Genomic DNA, 20,170 nt, shown 5'->3' with positions numbered 1-20,170 from the left:
TTGACTTGCATCTGTGGCAATGTTTCACATTTCAAACATTTTCTCCCAGCGAAAGAGCAAACCAACGCATTACCTAAGCCTTGCCTATAATTTGTTGATGTGCTCTGTCAGTAGTAATTTGAAGTTATTTGATACAATATTTCAATTGTCAGTGGATTTAGGTAAAATATTATAACGTCTGATTATAGCACTCCTTATTTCACATGAAGTTTTAATGCTATAGCAGATGTTTTGACACCTGACTTAACAAATCTTCCATTATCTGAATCTTTGATTTTCTGCGGAGAACTAGTTTAGGTCATCAATTATGATACAAAATAGCATAGTGAAACTCCCTATTTTTTGGGAGTTTCACAATTTTTGTATTGCAATTGTAGAGTTTCTCCTTTAATATAGGTCAACAGGAATTCAGAACGTATCATAAATGAGGTCAGGTGTGTTGTGGGAGATTTTATTTGGTCAGGATCTAATTGCAACAGCATTTATGAGGAACATGTTTAGCTCAACACAAAATGATTTTGCATTCCACATTTTGATTGCCTGGCAGATTCCACCATAAGCCTATCATCAAAGCCTCCGTGGGGCCCAATTTTTTAAAGAAACTGGAACAGGATGCTGTCCAACACCTTCATCTCATTATTGCCAAACATCTACCTTCCTTCTAACTGTTAACTCCAGTAATCTGGGATGCACTAGAAAAAAGAGTGACCCTGACATGGATTTCAAATCATCATTAAATGGTACAGCACCAAGACTGAAATATGGTGGCAAATATGTGTTTCAATAATGATCACGGTATGCAGACAAAATATCGATATTTAAATATCATTATACAATAATATCGAAGTTTAAATATCGAAGGGACATAATATAGAAGGTAAGTAATATCGATAGATTTAATATCGATATTAGTAATACCGAAGTGTTAAATATCGATGTTAGTAATATCAATGTTAATAATTTTGATCTTACTAAATATCAATTTTTATATTATTTTTGTATATATTAGGTATTTATAATGTTTTTAATTTATTTTTATGTAATTTTGTATTTTATTACTGTAGGGGGTTGTGGGTTTATAGGGGAATAGGGTGGGAAGTAATTTAATTATGTTAAATTAATTATTAATTAGTAGGAATTATAAATTCATTAAAATTAATTATTAATTATTTTTAATTAATTGGTAGTTAATTTTAAGTAATTGATTAATTGATAATTATGTTCTGTAGCGGGTTGTGGGTTTATAGGGGAATAGGGTGGGAAGTAATTTAATTATGTGAAATTAATTATTAATTAGTTGGAATTATAAATTCATTTTAATTAATTGGTAATTATTTTTAATTAATTGGTAATTAATTTTAATTAATTGATTAAATTATAATTATGTTCTGTAGCGGATTGTGAGTTTATTGGGGAATAGGGTTGAAAGTAATTTAATTATGTTAAATTATTTATCAATTAGTAGATATTATAAATTAATTTTATTTAATTGATAATTTTTTTTAATTAATTGGTAATTTATTTTAATTAATTGATTAATTGATAATTATGTTCTGTAGCGGGTTGAGGGTTTATAGAGGAATAGGGTGGGAAGTAATTTAAATGTATTTAAGGAAAAAAAAAATGTTTTGTTAATTATATCATTGTTAATTATTTATTAATTGCTAATTAAATATTATTAAATGGTATTTTTAATTTTTTTTTATTGAAATATATTTTGCTAATCATGTTTTTAATAATTATGTATTGGTATTTGTAAATGGTTTATATTTATTTAATAGTTAAGTTTTTTATTATTTAAAAAAATACATTTATTTATAAGTAGGTTATTTTTACCCCTACGCTATCCAACACTTTCCCTACTGTTGCACTCTCTGGAGTTGGAATAGTAATTATGACCCCTACGCTATCCAACACTTTCCCTACTGTTGCACTCTCTGGAGTGGGAATAGTAATTGTTACCCCTACGCTATCCAACACTTTCCCTACTGTTGCACTCTCTGGAGTGGGAATAGTAATTGTTACCCTTACGCTATCCAACACTTTCCCTACTGTTGCACTCTCTGGAGTTGGAATAGTAATTGTTACCCCTACGCTATCCAACACTTTCCCTACTGTTGCACTCTCTGGAGTGGGAATAGTAATTGTTACCCCTACGCTATCCAACACTTTCCCTACTGTTGCACTCTCTGGAGTTGGAATAGTAATTTTTACCCCTACGCTATCCAACACTTACCCTACTGTTGCATTCTCTGGAGTTGGAATAGTAATTGTTACCCCTACGCTATCCAACACTTTCCCTACTCTTGCACTCTCTGGAGTGGGAATAGTAATTTGAACCCGTACGCTATCCAAAATGTATTTAATGTTTTTTATTTGTTTCACATTTTTATTGATTGTTATTTATATTATTATTTGATGTATATACATTTATTTGTAATTGATTATATTTTCATTTATTTATAAGTTATTAAAATAATTTCTTAGACAGACCCTCCAGCTTATCGCGATTTCGCGATTTGCAAAAAAATCGCGAAATCGGCCGATCCGTGCAAATGCCGCGATATTTGCACAAACACCCGCGAAATCCGCCATTTTACCGTGAGCCAATGGAAAGGAGGGTGTGTCTGTCTCCACCGTGACTGGGGGCGAGTGGCTGAAAAGCTTCAGTGCTCCGTACATCTCTTTTTGTTTGCCTAATTACCGTAATCACCCCAGTTGGTGGCAGTAGCCCGTCTGCCCTCTGCTCGTGCACCAGAATGGGGTCTGACAATTACTTTAGTTTGCTCTTACTTGCAAGGAATTTGGTGTTCAGAATTGTTCTAGAAGTGTGCGTGGAGCTTTGGGTGGCGTGGAGCTCCAGCTGACTTCAGGTGGGTTCCTTGTGTGCAGTTGCATCCGCACCTTTGTCAGCTCATACAATTCTTCCTTCTGGAGAATAAGCTAACATTTCATACATAGAATTGTTTTGCTGTGCTAATTACAATGTGGATGCCCAATCGAGAGGTTAGCTAAATTTTGTTTTTGGCCCTGTGAATGCGGATTAAAAATGTCAGATTTTGAAACTGCTACATCTGCTATGCTAGAGGAACTATAATTATATTTACCTGAGTATCGGACCATGACAATTTTCACAACTGTTCTGTAAGTCTTTTGGTGAATAGCAGATTTCATAGATCATATTACTGGTTTCAATTAGGCACAGTGAGCTATCAGAACGCTAGCTACTACAGTTACAGGATACATTAGTACTGCAATGCAAATCAAATTTGTAAAAGAGGTTAAGGGAGGGGAAAGATATTCTGACTACATACACCGGTCACCAAAGCTACTCAACAAACTACTAAGTCAAACAAAGATAGCTGTTGCACAGAAGTGTGAAAGTGCCCCTGCTCAGCTGTTCCAGTTGTATTTGTGCTTCTTCCACCTGGCAGCTTTACAAACCAACTTGGGAGGACAGCGCTTGAACTATGACCTTGTGACCCTGGCGCCAGTGCAGCTCTGATAACCTGGTTCTCTGGCTCCACAGCGGCTCTGCTGACCTGGTTCTCTTGCTCCACAGCGGCTCTGCTGACCTGGTTCTCTGGCTCTACAGCAGCTCTGCTGACCTGGTTCTCTCCCTCTAGAGCAGCTCTGCTGACTTAGTTCTCTGGCTCTAAAGCAGCTCTGCTGACTTGGTTCTCTGGCTCCAGATCGGCTCTGCTGACCTAGTTCTCTGGCTCTACAGCAGCCAAAAACCCAAAATAAAATGCCGCAAAATTTCCATTTTTGTGCCGCTAAATTTTCGTTTTTGTGCCGCTAAATTTGCCAATCCATGCCGCTATATCCTGGGGGGTCTGATTAGAGGTATTATTAATGAAGTATATACCATGTATTATATCTTTATTATTATTAGTTTTTATTACATTATTTATTAATTTTAAATATTATATATATTTAACTATGTTTATTAAATTTATAAGTATTATTTTGTTAATATTCCATGTTTTTTAATTAAAAAAACAATATTTTTAAAAAAACGATATTTTTGACATCTATATTATTTTTTCGATATTTTTTTACTTACCTTGTTAGAGATAGGAACTCGATATTAATGGCATCAATATTTTTGTTGCGATATTTTGGTAGGTAGATATTTCTGTAGTCAATATTTTGTCATAGATTCGTGTTTCAATAATGATCACTGAGGAAGGAAACAATGTGAACTGTATTTCTTGGCCAATTTTACACTCTGTGGCTCCCATAACAGACAATAAAAGTCCACTTTAAGAGTAGATAAAAATCCCTCTCACTGCAGGACGTACTGGTGGTGATCCAGAGCTCCAGAGAAGATATGGTCAACATCATAGACTCTGTAGCAATTGAGATCTATTTACTGCGGTGTGATTTTTGTAAGGTCTCTGAAAGGGTGATCCCCACTGACTACACTGTGGACAAGTTGCAATCAGAGGTTCGTTCACTACAGGATACTGTCCTTGCGCTTTAAAAAAAAGTGGTGAACCTTGATGACCGGGCTGAGGACTCAGAGGTATGAATAATTTACGATTTGTGGGCTTTCCAGAGAGTGCAGAGGGTTCCTTGGCAGAGCTCTTCCTGGAGGACTGGATTGTAAAAGTACTGGGCCCCAAGTAATAGTCTATTTTTTTTAAAGGTTGAAAGAGCACACAGGACGTTGCCCTCCCCTGCAACATGGTACTCCACCTTGAGCCATCATTGCAGGGCTCTGCAAACATAAACATAACAGAAAGGCTCTGTTTTTTTCTCCACAACAGAAGTCAATGACTGGTTGGATTCACTGGGACATGCGGATCCGTGCCTGGTACCCTCGACTGACTCGTCTCGCTCTGCGAAACCACTCGGCTCTGACCATGGTAGGAGGAGGCAAGCAAGACAGAATCCCTAGAACAATGGGAGGAGTGCGGGACAGATCTGGGTTTGCCCAGATGGGACGTTAAGAGTCTCAGAAACAGTCACAGACTCCAATGGGGCCACACAAGATAAGGTGGTGGCTCCTAGTTCCACAGAAGAATTGGAAGGCCGGGATAGTAATCTGTGAACGCAACTAAATAGGACAGATAAGTAATCTTTGGGATGGAATCCTGCTGAGTGAGTTTTGTGGAATTTATGGGGAGGTATTATTTTGAAAATGATAGTCTGGGACAACTCATTCACATACACCTATACTTGTTCGTGGGGGGTCTCCCCCACTAGAGATTGGTTACGGTGTGTGGTGCTTGAGGTTTCGGCCTCATGCCGCACCGGATGACCGATCACTTGCTGAGTATCTGATTTACACTGTTTCGTCTTTGAACCACATACCTGTATATTTGCAGATTATGGACTTGTGGATGTGTGTTACATTTTGGCTTGGGATGGGGGGGCAGTGGTGTGGCAGACATGATTCTTTAGTTTCTATGTTTGGGATTTGAATGGGTTAATGGAACTGCCTGGGCCTGGGGGGAGTTGGGTTCAAGGGACTGACATTTTGGGGAACGTTTACTTGTTTTTCGTGCTCCCATGTAGACTTGTTCAGAGGGCTTTCCTGGAGGATCTTTGTTGGATGATACTTGGGCAGGAACCAGGCTGGGAGAGATAAGGGAGCGGAGGTAATGTTTTGATCCATGGCTCCTTCTGTAACGAAATTACTCACTTGAAACGTCAGGGGTATAGCACAATTTGACACACGCAGAAGTGTGCTGGCCTATTGGAGACACTATATGATAGCAATAGCGTGCCTACAGGAGACTCATATTTGGAGGGACTTCCTGCCTTGTGTCCAAAGGGGATGGAGGGGACAACAGTACTCCACCTCCGATTTGGGCTTTGCATGAGGGATATGTGTGGCACCAGGAATCCCTTTCAAACACTTAAATCATGTATTGGATCCTGAGGGGAGGTATGTAATATTACACCATACACTAGATGGAAGGGAAATATGCATACTTAATATCCATGCCACCAACACTGACTGTCCCTCGTTCTTTCCAGATCTGTTAGCAGCTACGGCATCATATTTGGTGCAGCAACTTTCATGAGGTGAGATGAAACTGTGCTGGATGGCAACCTGGATTGGGAACCCCATCGTGCAGGTACTAAGCCCCGAATGACGGAAACCCTGAAAGACCTCTTGCAGGGCATGCAGTTAAGGGATGTATGGAGGGACCTTTTCCCTACCCACAGAACATTCTCATGTCATATTCCGGCGACGGGGACTTTTAGCTGACTTGACTACTTCTTTCTTTCGTCGGAATTGACTCCTGCAGTGGAGGTGATAACATATCTCCCCAAATACATATCAGGTCCTTCCCCATTTCTGCTAAGACTCCGGGGAACACCAGATCGACTGGCAGTGCCTGCATGGCGCTTACGCAGGGAAGGACAATTAGACTCCCCGCCCCCCCCCCCTCCCCCTTTGAGGCTACGTTCTGTGAGATACTTACGCATCACTTTGAGGAGAACTGGGGGCGGCTTCCAGCAGAGCAGTAGAGTGGGAAGCTATGAAGGTTGTCCTTCTGGGAGTTTGTACCAGGACAACCTATGGGGTGAAACAGCAACTAGAACAGGACATTAAGACACAAGAACGGGAATTGGGTAGGTTGCAGGCCAGGCTGCACACAAGCTCCCAGGCCATGGTGAATTGGGGTGAGGCACCTAGGGCTCTCCTTGAGAGTTGGAATAGGATGGAAAAAGTACGTATAAAGCATACTATCAACACCTACATATGGAGGGGGATAAGACCGGAGCCCTCCCGGCCCGACTAGTGAAGAGGAAAACATCTATGGTACCCATATTGAAGTTGCAAGATAGTGACGGGGAACCAGTATACACACAACAGGCAATTTAGGAAGCCTTGGCAAAACATTTGGCCAAGGTATATGGGAAACGCGCATACCCATCCCATGACATGGTTCAGGACTTCTTGGCCTCTCTGGATCTCCAACAGTTGGATCCAGAGGCGACAACTGCTCTTGAGGGCCCTATCACCAGGGAGGAGGTGTTGGCAGCCATTAGACATCTCAGACTGCCAATGAGTCTCGGGAGCAACGGCCTACCGACTGAATTCTATCAACGGTTTGCTCCCCAACTGGTGGATCGCCTTTTGGAGGTTTATGCTGAAGCATGAGGAGATTGGACCCTTCAAGCCTCCATGAGGGAAGCATTGGTAGTTATGATTCTGAAACCGGACATGGACCCTACATTACCCAACTCGTGCGGACCGATATCACTCTTAACCTCTACATGAAAATACTTAGTGGACTCTTTGCAGAGTGTCTTCTTCCGTATGTATCCCGCATGAAACACATTGACTAGACCGGGTTTACACTGAACTTTAATACCACTCATAATCTACGACACCTGGCACATATCTGGCATGTTCCGTGCCTCCTAGAAGATGACTGTGTAATGGCATTGCTCGACATAGAACAGGCCTTTGACTTTGTTGATTGGTCTTATATGGGGTCGGTTCTGCAGCGGTTTGGGATAGGTTCTGAGTTTATTAGATGGCCAGAACTCTCATATGCGATCTGGGGGACTAATCAATCAATCATTACAGCTGACTCAAGGAACCAGCCAGGCTTGCGTGCTCTCTCTGCTCCTCTTTGCAGCTGCAATGGAACTTTTGACGGACACCCTACGAATACAGATGGATACTTGGGGACTGCACCTTGGTAAGACCTGACATGTAGTCTCCTTATATAAACATGACACATTAGTATATGCCCGACAACCAGAGCGGTCAATGCCAATTCTTTTCAGTATCCTGTTAAATTTTGGGTCTCCTTATGAATCCAGGTAAATCTAAGCTGGTCCCAATGGGGAAGCTATCGCAGGGTCCGATGGAGATGCTCCCTGAGGAGGGCCTTCCGAGGGCGTCTGAGGGGACTCAACACTTGGGGATCATTCTGGCAGGCATAGCCTCCGCCTACTTGAGCCTGAATATAGGAAGAGTCTTGGAGGGACTACGAGAATCCATATGATTCTGGATGGATCTGCCCCTGTCTCTCATGGGGACGACAGTTATCGCAAAGATGATAATTCTTCCAAGCTGTTTATATACATCACAACACTCCCTTTATGAAATACCCGTCCATTACTTTAAAAAGCTGGACGGCTTGATGGTGGATCTCCTTTGGGGAGCCAGACAAAATAGGGTTGGATATGCCCTGCCTTGAACTTTATTATATGGCATCCCAACTACAACACGCAGTCCACTTGATGGACGATGACAAGAACTGGGAAAAACAGCTCCTGTGGGGCAAGAATGGGAAACAATCCCTACCACAGCTTCTGATGCTTGGATCCGGTGTGCCAATGAAACTACCCCAGATTGTGTGACATGTAGCCAGAATATGGGAACAAGCAATACGCAAGGTTGTGCAACGTGCACCCTATGTCCCAGATATGCTGCTGTGGGTAGTGAATCCTTTCTGGAAGATGGCAATCAATCAATCAATCAATCAATCAAAGCATTTGTATAGCGCGCTACTCACCCGGAGGGTCTCAAGGCACTTGGGGTAGGGGGGTCCGCTACTGCTCGAACAGCCAGGTCTTGAGTTGCTTCCTGAAGGCGAGGTGGTCTTGGGTCAGGCGGAGGTGGGCGGGGAGGGAGTTCCACGTCTTGGCGGCCAAGTAGGAGAAGGATCTTCCTCCCGTTGTGGCTCTTCGGATGCGGGGGACGGCCGCGAGGGCGTGGGTGGTCGATCGGAGCTGGCGGGTGGGAGTGTAGAAGTTCAGACGGTCGTTTAGGTATCTTGGGCCCTGGTTGTGGAGAGCTTTGTGTGCGTGGGTGAGGAGTCGGAACGTGATTCTCTTGCTGACGGGGAGCCAGTGCAGGTTTCTCAGGTGTGCGGAGATGTGGCTGTGTCGGGGGATGTCCAGGATGAGTCGTGCTGAGGCGTTCTGAATGCGCTGGAGCCTTTTCTGGAGTTTTGCAGTGGTTCCGGCGTAGAGAGAGTTGCCGTAGTCCAGTCGGCTGGTGATGAGGGCCTGAGTGACCGTCTTCCTGGTTTCGGTGGGGATCCACCGGAAGATCTTACGTAGCATGCGTAGGATGTTGAAGCATGACGAGGAGACGGCGTTGACTTGTCTGGTCATGGAGAGGGAGGAGTCCAGGATGAAGCCCAGGTTGCGTGCGTGGTCTGTAGGTTTGGGTGCGCTGCCCAGGGCAGGGGGCCACCAGGAGTCATCCCAGGCGGAGGATGTGGATCCCAGGATGAGGACTTCCGTCTTATCTGAGTTCAGTTTCAGGCGGCTGTTCATCATCCACTCGGCTACGTCTTTCATCCCTTCGTGTAGGTTGGTTCTGGCGGTGGCGGGGTCGTTGGTGAGGGAGAGGATCAGCTGGGTGTCGTCGGCGTAGGAGATGATGTTGAGGTTGTGTTGGCGTGCGATGGCTGCGAGGGGGCTCATGTAGATGTTGAACAGCGTGGGGCTGAGTGATGATCCTGGTGGCACGCCGCAGATGACTTCGGTGGCTTCTGATCTGAACGGGGGGAGGCGGACTCTCTGTGTCCTTCCGGTGAGGAAGGAGATGATCCATTCCAGTGCCTTCTCCTGGATTCCGATGTTGTTGAGGCGCTGCACTAGGGTGCGGTGGCAGACTGTGTCGAATGCCGCGGAGAGGTCCAGGAGGATGAGGGCCGATGTTTCCCCGTTGTCAAACAGGATTCGGATGTCGTCGGTGGCTGCGATGAGGGCAGAATCCATTTTATTATGGAGATGGCAGGTGGGGATTGTTGCCTGATGGGGGATCTTTCTGATTACGGGCAATTTCTAACTAAACCTGAAGCCGACTCTACCTTTGACCTTGGGACAGGACAGTTCCTCCAATATGAGGAGATTTAGAGTGTAACATGTGAGATCAGGACGTCCTTTCCTGAGGAGCCCACATGCACTAATGTTTTGCAAGTCCTACTCAATATGGCACAAGGCCGGTGTTTGATTTCACATTCATACCGAGCGCTCCGAGATGATGACCCTGAGGACCCTCTACCAATCGAAACAAAATGGGAAACACTACAGGGGGAGCTGTTGACTGCACAGGATTGGCTGAAATTACAAGAGGGAGTGAGCACGGGAAGTACCAATGCATGATTCAAACTCACCCAGTATAATTTTATCCACCAGACTTATCGCCGGACTTTAAGCAGGATCTATCCAGGCCGATTCGGTGACTGCCCCAATGCGGAGAGCCGGAAGCTGAATTCATACATATGGTGTGCTCATGCTCATTTAAATTACAACAGGGAGCACAAGAGGGAAAAATATCAATCAGGTCGCCCTCCACTCAAATACAACAATAAACTACAAAAACCTGATTGAAGCTGGCACCCACTAATTTTTCATTGTAGGCCTGGATCCGGGGGGCATCTACCTTAACACAACATTTTTAATACAGAAAAAAATGTTTTCAGTCATTTCCATTTAACAAATACCCTCTATTGAAAGAGGTGTATGTGAACATACCAACAAATATCTGTGTATGGGTTCTTGCCGGTCTAATTTGCTTGTTTCCCAATGATGTGGGGTTAAATCTGATGGAATGTCTCAATGTATATGTCCCCCCAACTCGCCACTTACCGGAATGTGAGTTATGTAATTTGGTCTATGATGTGAAAAAACTGTTACTGGATTATCCAATTGTGTGTGGTGGGAGGTGATTTTCATGAAAGATCAGCTTTTAAGGAATTTGATGAGTCAACGAAAGAACTGAGATTTCCGTTAAAGATTCCTGGTTTACCTTTTTAGTGAGTGCAATGGATGGGGGAAGGTCTTGGCCTGTCTAACCCTGCTGAATTTGATTAATGTCAATGGTCAATGCAATGATGACATTCCTGCGGGCAGAACCTTTAAACATAGTATTAGCAACATACCCATCTATTATGTTTTTGTTCCAATTCATCCGTTTTTTCGGGTGAAAAATGTTATCATTCTTGATCTAGGGGAAGCGACCTCCTTGCTTCACTTGAAATTTAAAGACACAGTCCCGTTGCGGGTATGCTTTCCCTTGTACCCGGTGGTAGCCTACCATAGGAAAATGTGGTCTTGTGTTCACTGAAGGCAACCTGCAAACCCCTTCGAACCTTTAGATTTGGAAGCAAGTGAGTATGTGATGAGCTGATATTGCAGACTATCAAAACAACTATTATTCTCTTTCAATCTTGCAATGGGGGGCATTCATCAGTCCTGTGGAACCAGAATGAAGTGGGTTAGCTGATTTGATGATGATTGTCGGGAGGGCAGAAGAGTGGCGAATAGGAATCGCTGCCATTTGAATTTTGATCCAAGTAACACCAGCCCGAGGGAAGGCATGGGGGCCTCGAGAATTGCTAATCGAAATCTGTATGCACTCAAAAAGAGGGAGTTTTATAGGAAAATTGGGAATTGTTGCTGGCTTCCATTGAGGACAAAAATAGTAGGAACTTCTGGAGGTTGGTGAATTCAGTAACCCTCTCATCACCACCTTCCCTTGAATAATTAGTAATATGAAGACCTCTAGGGAAGGTGGCCACAATGGCCTGTCATCTGTGATCTGTAAGAAGGATCCTAGGAAGGTGGGGTCTAATTAGTAGTATGTTTTTTAAGTGGGTAACATATTCAGGCTGTCTCCCAGATTCCTGGAAAGGAGTCATAGTGAAGCTCATTCACAAAAAAGGCAATTTGGATCAGCCGGCTAATTATCGCTTCATTAGTCTGTTAGATATTACTTCTAAATTGTTTGGTCAAACATTGTAAATGCATTTAGCAGCTTGGGCTTTTGATTCTGGGCTGATCCCTATTGACCAAGGGGGGTTCAGACCAAAGTATTCTACAATGGACCACTGTTTAACCCTGTGGAGTGTCGCAAGAAGGTTGATGGTGGTTGCAGTTGGTCTTTGCTGCTGCTTCGTCGGCTTCTGAGAGGCCTTCGAAAGAGTGGACAGAAGTACGCTCTGGAATAAACTCCATCAGTGGAATATCTCTGTGGCCCTGTTAGGTCTAGTGAAGAGGCTCCACATTGATAACTGGGACCAGGTTGACCTAGATGGGTTAGGTAGTTTGTTGAGGAAAATCCCAGTACAGAATGGTCTGCACCAGGGTTGCGTATTAGTCCCTTTGCTATTCAGTTTGTGCAATGTGGATCTTCCACATACGTTAAGTGCTACCTATAGTTTTTCCCAGAAGATAAGGGATAGGCATACTAGTGTTCTTTTGTATGCAGGTGATCTTGTAGTGATAGATCTTATGCCTATTGCACTCCAAAGAAAACGTAATGCTTTGAACTCCTACTGTCTTGAAAATAAATGAACTATTAATGTTGATAAAACAAAGACATTGTTCTTTGCAAAAAAGAAAAGGACCATCACCTGGTACCTAGGGAGTGTACGGCTGGAGCAGGTCCAAGAATAGAAGTATCTGGGTATTATTTTTGTAGATGATCTGCGCTGAGATAAAGGCCTCTTGGTAACTTGTAATATCAGCCGAAGTGAAAGGGTTTGACTATAGATTTGGAAGTAATACTTTTTAAGCCATTAAGTAAGGTGTTCCAGGGTAATGGTATTCCTCAGGCTCAGTATGGGGCTGAGGTGTTTGCAATGGAAAGGTGTGTCCCATGGGAGAGCCTAGAAGACTGTATTTTGAAACTCCTCCTCGACCTTCCCAAAGTGCAATAATCCAAGATAAAAGGGGGGGGGCTAGGTACTGTCACGTGGCCTGCCCTTGCAGATGAAGAGCCCTGCACTTTTATTTTGTGATCATAAATGAGGTTCAGGGTGAAAAGCTATTGGCTCAAATCCTTTCTGAGGTATTGCTACCCTTCTCTTGTAAGAGTAATCCTGTGTCAGTAAGGCTGGGGCGCCTGGGGGTCCCCGACTTACGCCCAGAGGAAGGAAAAGTTGTACAAATCAGTCTAATAAAATGCACCCTTAGGCAATGTGCTATAGAAACCAGCTAAAGGCAGGATATGGACTATCTTGAAAATAATACCTCTGTTACTCTCTTCCTTGTTTTCCAGGAGAGTATGGACACGTTTCCATATCTATATAAAATACAGGATACGTACCTGAGCTATAACATTTTACATTTAAGGATTGACATTGACCATGGATGGCTGATTCCACGTCTAAAGCTGAAAATTACAGAGAACTTGGACCATCGTCCCTGGCGGCAGGATCATAAGTACTCAGCGAGTCATCTTTTGTTGGACTGTGTACTCTTCCTTGAGGAAAGGAGGAAGATTCCCTGTCCTGTTTTTATATAATATGGTATTCAAAAGCGAGATAAGCGACTTAACCTGGTACGTGGTCTCAGGGTTCAGGATGCAGCTATTCCTACTGGTCAATTCTTATGGAAGATTGTAACCTCCTATGTCAGACTTTCTATTTGCAATTGATTCAGACTGAGGGTAGGATTTGTACTTCCAGTTTTGGTAGGGGCTTATTTTTATTTTATAGACCATTTCCAAATATGTTAGGAGGTTGATCGAAGGTAAGAACTGAGGTTGAGACAGTTGTCCTTCATACTGCATGCCATAATTGTGATTGGCAAGATGAGAAGCATGCCTCGGGCAATTTGCCATGTTTCCAAATGCTGCTAATAGGTATGTGATGATGGGGTCTGGTTGTATGCTGCACTTTATATTGTTCTAGTTGGTTACATGAAATACAAACCCTGAAAAATGTATTTCCCCCCTCCAAGAAAGTATAGCCCTGCACTTTGCACTTCATAATGTTTTACCTGTTCTATTGAACTCTATGTCTTGAGGTATTAATAATATCTTAAATATTCTTAATTGATATAAGATAATGTGATGGCCTTTGATCGAGTTTTAATGTGTAGAAATGTGAAATTTCATACTGTTTTTTTTAATTTCAGGCTGACAATAAGTGTTGGTGGATTAAGCGAATTAAGTGTTATGTACAGATCTTATGATGCTTGCAATTGTGTATGCTAAATGAAGGCTATGGAATATTTCGAAAATAATTGATTTCTTAGAAATAAAGGATTTTGACTTGAATTTGACATGACTAAAAGCCTTCAAACAAGTGATAGCCATCTTTGTCCAGGAAGACCATGTGACTGCAGCTGAGCATCAGCTCCACCCCTCCCCGCCTCCCAGAGAAGCTGAACTCCAAGATGGGGTAGTCAAGGAGCTGAATGAAGGAGCTCCTGGCAGGACCCCAGAAGCAGAGCAGCACTCAATCACCTTGGTATGCAAGTATGTGTGGACCCCCAACTCCACCAAATCAACTCTTGTAGGAGCCCACGCAAATGCTGCCCATGAGCAGTTGTGGGTGTAACGCTATGGTAAGTTTCATACATACTCTTCGAAGTCAAATCACCAGGTGAAATTGTCTCTAGGTTGAATTGCATATCTACTCTTCAACTTCAGCTCACCAGATGAAAGTGGCTCATGGGCTGCTGCTGGATAAATACTGAGCCCCGATTTCCCCCCCAGGAGCCCCAGTTCTCATAGGTAGCAGCCTCCCCACCTCTTAGTCTTAACCTCATGCCAAACATGCCTTGACCTCTATTATAATACTATCATTTTGATGCACTGTTGTTACCGGAAAATCCAGCACATACACAATCTCTCAATTCTAGCAACGTCAAAAACACTCAAGTGAAATTACACAGTTTGTTTATAAAAGGGCACTCAGTAGAATCCAAGTGCTACTACATATATAAATTCATTAGTTTCTCTGTCTGAGATCTAAACCCTATTCCACAAGTGCCCAACACATTGATCCTCATACTCGCCCAACTTACAACACTCACCAATTCACACAGAGTGCCCAACACACAATCACAAACACACACACACACCACTCCAAAACTCACGCACACCTACAGACACACAAATCCAACACAGACAAACCTGCTCTCAGACACAAACACATCCTACACAAACATAGAAACATATGCATAAAGATATGCATAGACTGGATTGGGGAAGATCAGATCGAATTCAAGAGTGGGCATTATTGGCATTTTGGGCTTTTAGGAATGGTAAAGGGCATATGATCTGAATATCTGAAAAATGGAGAATGGGTCAGTTGTAAATATGGTTTATGGACATGTGCCAGTGACTGAGTTCTGTTGTGGAATCAAGCCATGGATTAAGTTGTAGTCAGGGGACACAGAGGTGTAGGTGCTGGTACGAGTTTGCGAAGGGAATCTGGCAGGCAAATAGAAAAGAGTGGTGTTTTTGCATGCTATCAGACTTGTGGGCCTCTTCTTTCACTCATTGACTGCATGCTGACTATGACCCTGGACAGAGCTTGCTGCCTTTTGCTTTGGTTTACGCTACCCAAATACCACACATAGAGGTAGCTATCTCCAGCTCTCGTCTCCACTACTCCCAATCAATCAATCAATCAGTCATTTGTTAAGCGCACTACATACCCACGAGGGTCTCAAGGCGCTGGGGGAGGGGGGTGGGGACCGCTACTGATCGAACAGCCAGGTCTTTAGGATCCTCCTGAAGGTCAGCAGGTCTTGGGTCTGTCGCAGGCTCAGTGGGAGGGTGTTCCATGACTTGGCGGCGAGGTGGGAGAAAGATCTCCCACCGGTGGTTGTTCATGGGATGCGCGGGACGGTGGCGAGTGAGAGGTCGGCGGAGTGTAGCTGGTGGATGGGGATGTAGAAGGAGAGCCGTCTGCTGATGTAGGCTGGGCCGGTCTTGTGGAGTGCCTTGTGTGCGTGAATGAGGAGCTTGAAGGATATCCTCTTGTTAACGGGGAGCCAGTGCAGGTTTCTCAGGTGGGGGGTGATGTGGCCATGTCGTGGTACATCGAGGATCAGTCGTGCCGAGGCATTTTGGATGCGTTGTAGTCGATTGATGAGCTGGACGGGTATGCCACAGCATTTTGTAAGGTGCCAAGCCTTGCACCAAGACTGTACCCCTGTTCAGCTGGCGCTGATTTTAGTTTCTAGACTGGTGAAAGATTATGTCATATGCACATACATCACCACATTACCTTTGCTGATGCACTTGTGGGCTCCAACCCTGACACAATTGATCACCAGTCTAATTTTTGTTTACGACTGGAAGAACACTTTTCCTGCAGTGCACACCCCAATAAAGTGCAAGCATCACTGTCTGTCATCCCCCAAAAATCTTCCCAAAAACCAGGCTTCTTGTGGCTTTAAATAGAGGGCCTTGGTGACGTCCCTGCGTTTAGTGCACACCTTTGGTGTTTAGACAATAAACCTCCATAGTGTAACCAATTGTCGCAATTTATTGGTGCATGATATTTCAATCAGTAATCCATTTCATTCATGTTTTACATTTGAAAAGTTTATGTTTTCAAGACACTGCTCCAATGCATTTCGGGTCTTGTGCCCTTCATCGGGGAGCTTCTGTGAACAGAAATAAAGCATATCACACTAAGGGTGGGGTCGTATTTACAAAGATATTCTCGCGTTGCATGCAGGTCGGGTAAGTGCTTGGGGCGAACGGCCAATGTTACCGTGTGCGGTGTGCTGAGTAGAAAGGATCGCAGTGACTGGTGACGAAACTAACAAGGTGCTACTAAGTGATTAAACATGCGTGTGCATCAAAAATTGATAAATCGTCGTTCGCTTACGTGTTTGCGATGTGTAGAGTGTCTAAAAAAATAATGATAGTGAACGTTAGTAAAGCCTCGGTGTGCTACATTCGTATTCCAATGCGCTTCTCAAGCGCCTATGCGGGACATGTAAGAGGGAGTCTCAACGCTTTACCTTGGTTAATGTGCTCAGCGGCTTCTGTGAATTAATCCGGCGTTCGTCTCTCCTGCGAAACCCGGAAATGAGTGGGTTGCGCCCTAGAGTGTTGTGGTTAATATAGAGAAAGGACTATGAAAGCGGCCATCTTAGGAAGGTGAAAAGGTGTATTAGTGAGGGTTAGATCCCCGCGATGGGGGTTAAAAATAAATAAAAATAAATAAAATAAAAGTGGTTGTGACTAAATGTGTAAATAAGGGGAATAGGTGAACAGGTATAATACAAACAATATTTAGGTCACAGCACATAAGGAATGTCTGTAATCGGCAATTAAACACCACGAAAAAGTACTTTACAGGTAGCAGGAAAATTCCAACCGATCATTCAGTCCCATGGGTTTCATGGACTGAAGTTTAAAAATCCATGTAATTTCTCTTCTGAGTAGTTCTTTGTTGTTGTCGGTGCCTTCACGTTTTTCAACAACTTCTAATATCAAAAACTTCAATTGGGAGATGTTGTGTCTTGATTCAGTAAAATGTGCTGCCACGTTGGACTTGGTAACATTGAAACAGATCCGACCCAACAGCTGGGTTAGTGGTTGGGTCGGATTAATGAGTGAGCTTACAAACTGCACTCACCTGAATCATTGAAGTACTTGCGTCCGTCAATACTCGGGACACTCCTTAAATCACCACTAACCCAGCTCATAATATTGACAGTTGCCGCATTTACGTTTCACAGATAACTTTGATCTTGTGAGATCAGTCGGGACTATCTTGTGTCTACTTTTATCGCTGACGTTAAGATTCATGGTGACCATGTGCATTTCATCAGGCAAGCATCTCTTAACGTTTCAACCCCAGGGTGTGGTATCCTTGTCACTGACTATTACAATTGCATGACACACATCTCGAGGTGACCTGATAATGCTGGAATTTATTCGCTTACTTTAATTAGATAAAGCATAGAACTCTCCACTCACTTTCCTTTAAGAGCACCTATCATAGTTCTGAATGCAAATCCTAAGTTTTGGATGCAGTAGACTTACTGCGTTTGTTGTGTTATAGATTACTGTGGATCACATCGACATTGGGAAGACGCCTTTACTGACGGAATTGATTCTCCCCTGACGAAGGGTTCCAATCTTGAATCCGAAATGCATTGGGATTTCTAAAGTCAATGACGTTGTTTCTGATTTATATCTTTATGTATAATGTTATGTTACTTAATTAACCACACAAGGAAACATTTGAAAGAACAATACATGACTATCAGCATGCATATAATGTTTGGAGCCATGTGTTCATATTTTGTCGCAAAATGTTGATTTGAAATTTGATAAAACCTTTTTGCCCTTGAGCATTTTTGAATACTTGTGTTTGAACTAGAACTCAATCAGTTTGATTTGAGACATTTTTGTCCATTAGCTGTGCACTCCCTTGACTGTGGCTATTCCCACAGTCTATTTTTGCACTCTGACTCTTAAGACACATAATTGTGGAAGTCAGTGAGTTTGCATAACCAAATATGAACATTCCTCAGGCCTAGAGGGGGTTTCTTACCTTCTGGTGCAGCATACACTCAATGATAAGCCCCCAGAGATCTACGTAGGAGACTTTCCTCCCTTCTTTCTCCATTGAGGATAGCTCTTGGTAGTAATATTTCAAGCGATCCACAGAAAAGGCCCCCTTCTTGTTGATCACACATTCTCTTGTAGCGCTGATTACACTTTGCAAATCCTTTTGAGACCAGTCAGGTTCCTCATATAGGGTGGACATACACCTGGTAAAATAGAAAGAAAAGGGGTTGAAAAAAGGAATGCAGTAGCTCTACAGTTTTAAAGGGCAATTCTTGGATACTTTTGTACTAAGACGTGTTTAGGATTGTAGACGTAGCAATGAGTGAGCAATAATGGTGGGTCTCATCACAGTATAGCAGCAGATGCACAACCCTAGCAGAACACTGAGGCCTCTTATGTCAAAGAACAAAAAATGGGTACAGAGTCACATAGAGCACCATACTTGTTTCTAAAAAGGAAAAAGAAAAGAGGCTATACTGGTGACGGGGTATGGCCATTGAAGAGAAAGAACAGGAAAGTTCCATTCACATGCTGTCACTTGTAATCTAATTCACAAATGCATATTTGCGCACAATTATATAGTGCGGTGTACAAAACGGGAAACAACCGTTACAACACATGCATTAAAACGTGTGCTTTTACCCCGCATGCCATTACAACGAAAATGTAGGAGGTATAGGGTGTTGGGTTTAACTCCAACACCTTCCCTACTGTTGCACAGGCTGGAGTTGGAATAGTAAATATTACTATTCCAAACTCCAGCGCACCCCGACAGCAAGTCGCAGTAAAAAAATGCATTGTAACGACATGCAGGGTAAAAGCATGCATTGTATCGTCATACAACTGTACAAAACTATGGACTAAAAGCACAAAGTCAATCTTTGTCATGTGAATTCAGTGTCATTACATGGCATGAATTTTAATAACGTGTTTTAACATATCACTTGACACCACAGTCTTGTGCTCGCATGTTGCAGCAATTGACCCGTGATTAAGGCCCAACTCAGAAATATTTGTTTCCTCACATTATGAAGACAATAGGTGGTTATCAGTGTTATTGGAGCAGACTAAGGGCCAGAGGGTTGTTTAGCTCTAGTTTTTGTTAGAGCCTTTGCTTCTTTACTGACACTGAAACTTACCTGCAGAACCTATAATCACCTTTAATAACCTATTTTACAACTTAATCGTCAGACAGAACAAGCTACATAATTTTGTGGATCAATGAGTTCATATTGACTCTTGAGAAAGATGAAGGTAAAAATACATGTTGTTGTGTGATTGTCCTTTTCTTTTACAGATGGGGCTAGTGTGTGCATATAATGGACTACTCTCTCGTGTGTACACCTGCCCATCTCCCCTTTAAGCTTGTACATCTTAAATGAGGATCCCCCACCTGTTTGCTTTTTTATTTTTGGCTAAGTTGCACTTCCACTTCATCACCGCTAGGGGCACTAGTGTAGTTATATTACAAAGATGGGCCGTGCGACAGGATGATGCATGAGTCTGCACAGTTACTCACTACTTGCAACAAGTACTTTCACTATTCTTATCAAGATGCAATGAATAGTGTCGTAGTCTAGTCACACTGATCCTCTTGTACCCAATTTAATATTTAGCCAAACATATTATAATAGGAGGTTCTATGCCCGGTATTAGGAGTTGTAGCTCTTAAAGTGAGTACTGTGAGTGGCACTTTAGGATACAGTTTATGCCACAGTTTTTGACTCACCTTCAAACAACAAAAGTGGAGTTTGCATAACTTGGCATAAGTAGACTGATCTTAAAGCTTCTGGATAACCTTCATGTTATGGGCACCAATGTCTTGCTCTGCAACCAAGTACCACCACAGAGTAACATAATGAGGATGAGTATGATAAACTACCTATTACAATGGGGAACCACCCA

At 42.9% G+C, this 20,170-nt stretch overlaps 1 protein-coding gene across 1 annotated transcript in view; it reads right to left on the bottom strand.

Annotated features, from left to right (window-relative positions):
• PLA2G4F (phospholipase A2 group IVF) overlaps positions 1-20,170 on the bottom strand; it is a 299,483-nt gene that overhangs the window by 70,746 nt on the left and 208,567 nt on the right. The window contains exon 13 of the mRNA XM_086937219.1: positions 18,249-18,468. Within this exon, the coding sequence (XP_086793345.1) occupies positions 18,249-18,468 (220 nt within the window). The remainder of the gene's footprint in view (positions 1-18,248; positions 18,469-20,170) is intronic.

Source organism: Lissotriton vulgaris, chromosome 9 (assembly GCF_964263255.1).
Source record: "Lissotriton vulgaris chromosome 9, aLisVul1.2, whole genome shotgun sequence".
NCBI classification, from domain to species: domain Eukaryota; kingdom Metazoa; phylum Chordata; class Amphibia; order Caudata; family Salamandridae; genus Lissotriton; species Lissotriton vulgaris.
This window is presented reverse-complemented; position numbering and strand designations above follow the sequence as displayed.